Source organism: Arachis hypogaea, chromosome 3 (genome assembly GCF_003086295.3).
Source record: "Arachis hypogaea cultivar Tifrunner chromosome 3, arahy.Tifrunner.gnm2.J5K5, whole genome shotgun sequence".
In the NCBI taxonomy this organism is placed as follows: domain Eukaryota; kingdom Viridiplantae; phylum Streptophyta; class Magnoliopsida; order Fabales; family Fabaceae; genus Arachis; species Arachis hypogaea.
The window spans coordinates 139016435-139026374 of NC_092038.1; the positions used below are offsets into that span (position 1 = coordinate 139016435).

The 9940-nt window shown below is 31.1% G+C and overlaps 1 protein-coding gene across 3 annotated transcripts; it reads right to left on the bottom strand.

Annotated features, from left to right (window-relative positions):
- Window positions 1–3988: 3988 nt before the first annotated feature.
- Window positions 3989–8472, bottom strand: LOC112734517 (cell division control protein 2 homolog). Of its 3 annotated transcripts, XM_029291828.2 has the most exons (10): window positions 8324–8472; window positions 8201–8238; window positions 7914–8098; window positions 7176–7296; window positions 6244–6417; window positions 5771–5934; window positions 5159–5246; window positions 5024–5077; window positions 4613–4664; window positions 3989–4287 (listed from the first exon to the last, which is right to left on the bottom strand). In XM_029291828.2, exons 2-10 carry the CDS (start codon window positions 8207–8209, stop codon window positions 4235–4237), a joined length of 900 nt encoding a protein of 299 aa, XP_029147661.1. In that variant the 5' UTR covers window positions 8210–8238; window positions 8324–8472; the 3' UTR covers window positions 3989–4234. The 3 variants fall into 3 exon arrangements, with proteins under 3 accessions (XP_029147661.1, XP_025639653.1, XP_072089791.1); XM_025783868.3 differs by lacking the exon at window positions 4613–4664; XM_072233690.1 differs by having other exon boundaries at window positions 8201–8443.
- Between the last annotated feature and the right edge of the window lie 1468 nt (window positions 8473–9940).

The following is a 9940-nucleotide window of genomic DNA, read 5'->3' on the forward strand; positions in this document are numbered from 1 at the left end:
TACTAGGAATCTAGGATATTCTGTATATATTAGAGTCTATCAATGTCTTTCTTTCATATTAGCCTTTGATTTTCATCTAATAAAATATAATGGTCTATATAAATGTGGCGCATCCAATAAGCACATAATTGTTGTGCTTATTTTAGACATACTGGTCATTTATATTCACGTGTTTCGTGTCGTCATTTTTGCACGTTCTTCTTTTTCTTTTTCTTCTTCTTCGTTATCGTCGTTATCAACACCGCATCTTCCTCCTCCTCCTCTTCCTCTTTCTTTTTTCATTGGAATTTCTTCTCCTCCTTTTATTGTTTTGAATCCAATCAAGTGGCTGAGGTGTGGTTCAATTCAGAAGAAAAAAAATGTAGCATTAGAGGAAATATTTTTCTATATTTGCAACAAATTTAGGTGTAACACGAAAATATTTGGGTGTATTTTTAAGAATTTTGGGTGTATTTTTATTCTAATAAATTATGCATAATTCAAAACTCTTCCTCTTCCTCCTCATCTTCTACTACTTCTTTTTTTTTTATCATCATCACCATCTTTTTTTCTTATTCATCTTTTTTTTTGTTTTATCTTCTCAAGTTTCTTCTTGTTTTACTCTCTTAACAAGAATAAAAACAAAAATTAAATAAAGAAGAAGAAAGACATAATGCTGCAAAATTACTTGGAAGAGGATGAACTTACATTCATTTAATTAAAAAAAAAAAGAAAAAAAAGAAGAAGAAGAAAATGCAGCATTAGAAGAAACATTTTTTTGTATTTGTAGTAGGGGTGTTCGCGGTGCGATTTTGATCGATTTTGAGTAAAAAACTCATCCGATCCGAATACTAATTTTACTTGCGGTGCGGTTTGAATTTGATGCTTTAAAAAAAAAAAACTGATCCGATCCGATCCGATCCAATTTCAAGCAGTTTGGATTGGATTGGATTTGCAATTTTATAAATTAAAAAATTAAATACATATAACAAGTCTCAACATCAAATTTTAAATAATCAACAATGACATAACAAGTCTCAACAATATCTTAAAAAGCCAACAATAACATAACAATAGAAATAAAATTATAGGTTAATTAAAATAAATAAATAAATAACATTTTGAATATAAAATATTTATTAAATAATAATAATATATGAATAATATAAAAATATATAAAAAATTGAACATGTTATAAGTATAATTGTAAATATAATAATAAAATAATAATATTATAGCACATTGTGCAGTTTGGATTGGATTGGATTGGTTATGAAAATTAGATTCGAAATCCGATCCGATCCAACGGTTTGCAAAAAATATAATCCAATCAAATCCGAATTAGTGCGGTTTTAATCGATTTTCGGTTTGGATTGGATTGAATGAACGGTTTAATTTGGATCGGTTTAGATTTGAACACTTCTAATTTGCAGCAAATTTGGGTGTAACACGAAGATATTTGGGTGTATTTTTATTTTGATAAGTTCTACATAATTCAAAACTCTTCCTCTTCCTCCTTATCTTCTATTGTTTCTTATTCTTCATCTTATTTCGTTTTCTTATAATTTTTTTGGGAGAAAAAATTAAATAAATAAGAAAAAAATATATAATGTTGCAAAATCAATAGAAAGAGGAGGAGAAAAAAAATGCAGCAACACTAACAACAATAAAAAGAACCACGATGAAGATGAAAACGCGAAGAAGAAGAAAGAATACGAAAAAAACGAGGAGGAAAGCAAAGAAAAAGGAGAAGAAGAAGAAAGAGAAGGGACATGTCGGCCAGGTCTTTCCTTGTTGTTTTGAAAGAAGAACGTAGAATACAAACGTTGAAGAAGAACCATTTCTCATTTTACGCTATTCAAATGCGTAATTACACGTTCTTTAAATTAAGAGTTATTTTTGTTGAATTTGGGCTGACTTATATAAACTTATATGCCAAAAAGACTTATATACTAAATGTGGATCCAGTTATTTTACTATAGTTTTCAAATTGTTTAAAATTTACAGTTATCTCCAAATTAGTTAAATAAAAATTATAGGTGCACACGAAAAATTTATCATACTAGGTGTATACAAAAATTAGCAACTAATATAAAATAAATATTAAAATACAAAATACACATAAAAAATGAATTAAATTATATATATATATATATATATATATATATAATAGATTATTTTAGTAGGTGATTTTGAAGTATAAATAATATTTTTAAAAATTTATATATGAGTTTTGTTAGGTAGACAATAACTTTTGTAAATAATGTGAACAATGGATTCTAGAATTGACCTAATAAAATAAAAAAATACTTCACCCCAAATTATCTTCTAAACCTTAATATTAGGATAACCATATGCACGCCTAGTGAATTGAACATTCAGTTGTTAATTGTGCATGAGTAAATCAAATCAAAAAAAATAATTATTCAATTAAAAATATTGAATATAATCATTTACATACCTATTGAATTGAACATTCGACGTATATATTATTCACATTATTTAGTATTTTCATTTTCTGCCTATACTTTTTCTTTATACGAGTATATTAGAAGAGGAGCACTTTTCTAAAAATATTAATGGGCTTATTAGTATCTTGAAATGATGAATACACACGTGATGGTTTTGTAGCCAGTTAAAATGCGACAAATAAAGAACGATGGGAAAGTCTTAAAATTCCCCCATTTTGTTATGTTCATGGATGGATAGCATTTAGCAATCAAGAAGAACAAGAGGCAAGTTTAATTTGTAGTATGTGTGGTGTTAGAGAATCGGTCCCATTCCCATTTGTGTTGAAATTGGTGGGAGAGAGAGAGATATCTGATTAATAGACTACTCCTGTGTCTGTCCCTTTAGTTTATGCTATTTATGCGCAGCAGAATCTAATCAAAACTTGAATTGAATGACCCCCACTAACAACTTAAAAAGATTCCGCTGCATCATGGAAAAGCTGGTGTGAAGTTCCTAGGGCAACATGTGTTACTGTTGTATGAAGTGATATATATTAACTGCAACTCTCTCGTAAGATTACGCAAGAGCCTATTTAAAGCCACTTCTAATGACTATTTAGTTTAAGAAAAGCTACTCCCTCCTTAAATATTATCTAACATACAAAATAGATCATCTTCAGTTTTGTAACTAGCGGATCTTGATCCGACCAAGAGTGACTTGACCCATTGCTCAACGTTAGCCAGTAAAACATCCACTTGATAAAATATAAAGTGCATGATTAGAGGATAAAGTAAGCATACTACAAATATTTGATATCCTTTTGTAGGATACGCTCTTGTTGAGAAGCGAATATTGGTTGTTGCCAAGCCTATGTTAATGAATAATGAATCTATTAACAGTAGACGAATTAAAGCACTTTTCAACCTTTATACTTATCATTGTTAACTACTGCAACCAATGTTTCTGAAAGTGATAAAGTTAACATTTCCAACTGAAACACCACAACTTAAGAAGACAAGTTAATTTCAATTTCTTATTAAATGCTTCAACAATTTAAACCCTCTCTATAATAAATAGTAATTCTTCCATTTAACAAACACGACTGATAGTTTACCACCACCATTTCTCTCTTTATCTCTCACTTACAGAGGAGAAACCGAGGAGAGAAAGGGGGGAGAGAGGGGGGGGGTGTAAGGAAGTCTCTAATCATCATCATCATCATCATCATCAATAGTCACTTATTTTTTATAAAACCACTCTACACATCATTTTTTTTATTGTATGTTTGCATGAATTTATAAAAAAAATGACATTATCAAAATAGGAGGATAATATTATTTTCCTAGTAATAATATGATTAAAAAAAACTCATGCATCCGTTCACTATATGGTTCATCGGCAAATTGAGAGTGCAGAGAAGAGCATCTAACAGGAGTATACATGTCAAATTTACATGCTCCACGCCAATAGGAATATCCATTTGCTCTACAAGAAGCATTCAGTACTGTCTATAACACTCCAAGCAAACTGAATTTGCCTGGTGCATCGCACTGAGAAATAAAACATGAAACGGGTAATAGATAATATTATAATAACATAATCACACCCAATCCTAATCTACAAGTATATCTGTAAAAAACAAATAAATGAAATATTGCTTGGTCGAAAGCATTAAAGAAAACAAGGATAGTACACAATTTTCTGACAGTCAAAACCCATAAAAGCTACACACATTACTATAGACACTTGTGCGGTTAAGAGAAGAGATCAGGGCACTAATTTAATGTCTTTGAAGTATTCATGCTCAAGAGCGCTCCTGGCAGTAATTCTTTTGCTGGGATCCAAGCGAAGCATACTCTGGAGTACACGTTAATGCAAGAATCAGAGAAAATCAACAATAATAATTGAGGAAGCACATAAATCTTCCGTCTATAATATATACAATAAAGAAAACTCATAAAGCCAATAAGAATTTGTATGAGTATTTAAACAATAATATGAATGAACGAAATTCAAATGTCATTGGATGAAGTAACTTCAAAAATATAATGGGATCCTTCATTATATGATATGTCAAATTCTGGAAATCGTCACCAAATAATCCCACCACCATACAGGTGAAAAACTGACAAGGGAACAACTATCTTTAGGAAAAGCAAGCTGGCATTCAAGGGTCATTCACCAGTTCGATAATAGAAAAAGGTTAGCAATGTATCTCCCTGTTCCCCTATTTTCTGAAACATTGAACATTATAAATTCAAAGAATTATCAATTATGACTATCAAAATTCCTTATAAACAGCTGAGACAAGGAATATTTGTGTATGATGATTTAAGCACACCAAATTTGTGTTCAATCAGTATTGCACCAAATATTTCTGATCTATAACCTTGTGAGATCTAATATTTAGCTTTCTATTTACTGCATTGAGATGTATTTTTCTTTTATGCTTATTTCTCAACAGAAAGGAATTTCTACTCATTAATGATGGATAGCATATAACCTTTGATTTCATTTTATCACCACAGTAAACTGATGATTATTACATTTCTATAATTATATATTAAATGCGAATATGCGATGTTGCGCTTACAGAAAGAAGATCAAGCCCAGCTGGCTCAAGAGTTGGAACCACAGTTGCAAGGTCCTGCAAATTATAAGATAATTCTTAAGCAGTGACAACCCAACATAGTTGATTCAAGCCAAAGACAGAGTCCCACTTAATTACCTTAGGTGCCCACTTGGGAAAGGCTGATTTAAAATCAGGCAACGAAGTTACTCCAGGCCACGTATCTTCATTTGGTGTGCCCAAGATTCTTCATGTACCAAACAAGATGTAAAAACATAAGCATATATAATATGTAGCATTGTTTATTTTTATTTATTGCAAACAAGCATACATCCGTTGCATCATACTGATTGCAATACCTACAAAGATCTCTATATTATAAAGCTTCACGCATGGATATTTGGTTGACTTGACTTTTTACAGAAATGAATAAGGAATTTAAAGGAACTTCAATAAATCATGGGGAGGAATGGCTATGAACATATTTTTGACACTACATTCCAGACGGTAAATTGATGGTCCAGTTCAAACTTTGAAGTAAAGCAAACTATGCAAGAATGGTAAGCATAAGGAAAACTAAAAATCAGTGTCGAAAAATGTAGGACAGACATATGGATAACAACTGTAGCCTTATGAGTTATGACATAAATATGTCATACATCCTGCCAATTTCATCTAAAAAGGGAAAATTCTATTATTTTATTCCCTTCATGGATACTCAGATATTCAAATATCTAAGTTCATACATCAAAAAAGTCATTCAACACTAACCTGAATATTTTAAATAATTCATCAATTTCAGAGTCCCCAGGGAACAGAGGTCGCTGGTTTACCATCTCTGCGAAGATACATCCCACTGACCAAACATCCACTGGAGTAGAATAATGATGAGATCCAAGCAAAATTTCTGGAGCTCTATACCAGAGTGTCACCACCTACAAGCAACCGCCAAACATCCTCACACAAGTTTCTATCATCTTCTCAGTAATTGTTTATTTAGTTTTAAGGAAGGCCATCCAGCTCATAATTCTGGATCAGAAGTGTATAAATAACAAAAAGTACCAAAGGTGTCTAAGAGATCTGTGGTGCTGTTTTATCATTATACAAAAGTAAATTTTTCAATTATGTCCGGACTTCCAAAAGATTCAACTTTACACATTTCTTTCCTGTAGCAAGGCCCATAAATTCCAAAATTTTATTATCTCCATGAATGATAAAAAGCCAACATAAGTTGGCACACAAACCTCATGTGTAAAAGTCCTAACAGGAATTCCAAATGCCCTGGCCAGTCCAAAATCTGCAAGCTTTAGAGCATTACTGCTTCGGTCTATCAACAAATTCTGAGGTTTCAAGTCACGATGAAGAACTCTGTGTGAATGACAGTAAGCAATGCCACAGAGAATTTGATAAAGAAACACCTGCAGAAAGGATCATCACAGTCACACAATTCAAATTCCAAATTATCCAGTCCTCTTTTGCAAATTTAGCACATCTCTTTGTCAATCAATGATAAAGCATAATATTTTTATTGAATATTGACACATGCTACGGTGGAAATTTAGGTCTTGAGTAAACATTCTGATAGGATCAGAAATTAGCAGAATCAGTAGGCTTTATTGATGAACTAGAGATTGCAAATCACAATCCCAGATTGGAATACACGGTTGGAACTACCAACTGTGGAGAGAATTCTTCCTCTCCTGAACTAACAGACTTAACAGAAATTTGACTAAAACTGAAAAACTAACTAACCACTAGTATTTATAGGCAGCAGCTAGGACTAGAACAACTGCTCAAAAAGAACAGACAGACAGCCAACTAGAAGCAAATAGGGACTAAACAGTTAAAATCAGCCAGTCAACTACTTACCTCTCCTCTTGTAAACTAAGCCAAACCTGTTGCTATCACATTCAGGCAAACAAAGAATGGGAAGGGAAGCTAACATGAACATGATGGCTTGATGAGAGAAGAAAATATATATGGACCTGCATTTTGATAAGCTAAACTTATGCAACTAACTATAATTATATATGACATTGACTCTTATATATGCTTCATTTGATTCATGGAAAGACAGGATATATGATTATATTCCATGCTCCATGCTCACTCTTTCAATTATAATTTTAGTTACAACAAACTATTAAACAGCCATTAGAAAAGCTGATGCACTCACTTTTACTTGTCGTGGATCTTTTGCGAATTCTGGGGATGAATCCATATGCTTCTTTAGATCTAAGTCAAGGTACTCAAAAACCAAATACAATCGCTTCTCACTGTGCACTACATCCTGCAACCTGCCATCCACACAATCAGCAGGCATAACTCAATAAAAAAACTAGATAAAGACACAGATATATTCATTGACAGGGTCTATCCAACAATATCATCAGACAGCTTCACCAATTAAACATACACCAAGCATAAACATACACTGGGTGGAATTAAAGATAAAAACATGCAGACAAAATTAGAAAAGTGATGATAGTAAAACAATGTTACCATTGTCTAAGTGTAGCACCGGAATGTACCTAGGAAAATACACATAATTGCTTAATCAATACAGGAACAAACTATCAGCAACATCATCAGTGCGAGCTTAGAAATGCTGAAATAATCGGCTATTAATCCCTACAAAGACATGTCAAAGCAACCAACCAGCTTCACACATTTAGTATAGCTGAAATGCTTCGCATTGGTATTATGTGCAGATCTGTTATTATACATGTGCCAGACTACCAGCTCAATTCCAAGTTACAGAAAAATCAACGTATCAAATACACCAAATAATGATAAGATAACCAGTTAACCTTACAATTCTCTATGTTCTATAGCCTTTGAATTAGCGTTGAGGAAATCAACTTCATTGATGATAAGATAACCAATTACTAAGAAACACTTGGCAGATGTATACCTAACTATGTTTCTGTGCTGCATTTCTTTCAAGAGGGAAATCTCTCGAATGGCGGTGCTAGGAACGCCCTCATCTTCCTGCTCGAGACGAATCTTCTTCAAGGCGATGGTCTCGTTGGTGACGCGGTCACGAGCCTTGTAAACGACACCGTATGTTCCCTCACCTATCTTCTCCACCTTCTCGTACTGCCAAAAAAAATTAACAAAAAAAAAATCATAAGATAAAGAGAATCAGTGGAATTAATATATGATGGAGAAGCTCAAAACGCAGGGCATTACGACACTGACCTGCTCCATGAAAGAAGGCGGAAGCTGAAGGCGAAGTTCTGAAAGCAGAGAATGAGAGCTTAAGAAGGTAAAGGAGGAGGATCAAAGAGAAAGAAGAAGATCCGGTGTCGAGTAGTTAGTTACCGGTGGAGAAAGCTTGGCGCGACGGTTACAGGCAGCGCCTCTTTTTCAGTCTTAGCCCTCTCTTCTCTGGCCACAGAGAGACTACAACTGCTCCCTCCTCTCTTCGTTCCTAGTCATCCCTTTTTCTTCAATTATTCTTTTTATTAATACTAGCGGCTCAACAGGCACTTCAGCCGCTTTTCTATTGTTTTTAAGAAATTAATTTTATTTCTTTATTAATATATCATTCACTCTTTAAATTTATTAGATAAGTATTTTTTTATTTTAATGTTGATGTGACTTTAAATATAATACTCTGTATAATTAATAATTTAAAAATTAAAAAATAATATTATCCCATGTTATGAAGTAATTTAAAAAAGAAAAAATAAATTTAACAAAATATTAGACTTTTTCAATTCATCATTGATAGGTACAGATATATTTAAAAAAATAAAGAATACATATAAGATAAAAAAAATTAGTTCTTTCTTGGTAAGAGAAAAAGATAGAACACTATCTTTGTACGTAAAATATTGGAGACAAATTAAAAAGGTAAAAGAATGATGAAAATATTAATTGGGTAAGTAAATTAAAGAGAAAAAAAAATATAGGTGGAAGTTATACGTGAATGTAGTAACTATAATAAAACTAAATGAAATTTGTAACGATGGATGTGATGAAAATTGAAATAGTTGGTATTGAAGGTAAAAAAATAACGACAGCAAGAGAAATATAACAAAGTGTATTGAGAAGTAAAAAAAAAGTAGTAGACTGGATAAAATTATAAAAAAAATAAAAAAGATATATTCTTTATGATTACAAAAAAATTCTAATAGAATAATTAGAATGAAGATAAACTGCTAGTCAGACCATTAAAGTACAAACATACTCAAAATAACACTATACAAACAAAAACTAACATAAAATTAAACAAAATATAATTTAAATGAATACTTCAATATAATAAGATCTATACAAAAAACTATTTATCACCCCTGGTTAAACACTTGTTGGCTTCTAATTATTCTTTTTCTCATTTCATATATGGCTATGAAAATAAACTTTTTGACATCGTCTTTACCTAGTTTAAGATGTCACAAAAACTTATTTAAATAATTATTCCGTACAGAGTTTCATAAGATAAAGGAGAATTAGAAAAAAATAAAAAAATAAAAAAAGAGATATTGTGAGAGTAAAAAATTGAATAGAAGTTATGCGTAAATTTTTGTAACTGTTAGTGAAATTTGTCAGTGAAATAAGTAACCGTAAAATATTTTTGAATTTTTTTAGTAGGGTTAAAATAAGAAATAGAAAATTGGACACCAAACTACCATGTATTGGCATTATATATTGTTATAGATATACAATTGAATATAAAAATATTGTAATATTCAATACCTCCCCTATTTTTAACACTTATTTGTAATCATTCTTAATCTTTCTCTAAATCTAATATGTCAACTTCTATGTCTCTAACTAATAACATTTTTAAGATTTTCTTAAAATTTCATTTAATTTCAAAACAAAATTGTAATTTTTATATTGTTATTTTTTTTTAATATTTTTAGAAAATTAATTTTTATGCTTTTAAATTATAAATTTGAGATAAAAAATAAAAATTTTATAAGTTATTTA

What these genes read in the sequence shown, in the direction of transcription:
- LOC112734517 (XM_029291828.2), bottom strand. An exon ending in AAGATCCACGACAAGTAAAA is followed by an intron (nt 6,418 to 7,175) that starts GTGAGTGCATCA and finishes TCCTTTCTGCAG; the next exon opens with GTGTTTCTTTATCAAATTCT. An exon ending in CTGGGCTTGATCTTCTTTCT is followed by an intron (nt 4,665 to 5,023) that starts GTAAGCGCAACA and finishes TCAATGTTTCAG; the next exon opens with AAAATAGGGGAACAGGGAGA.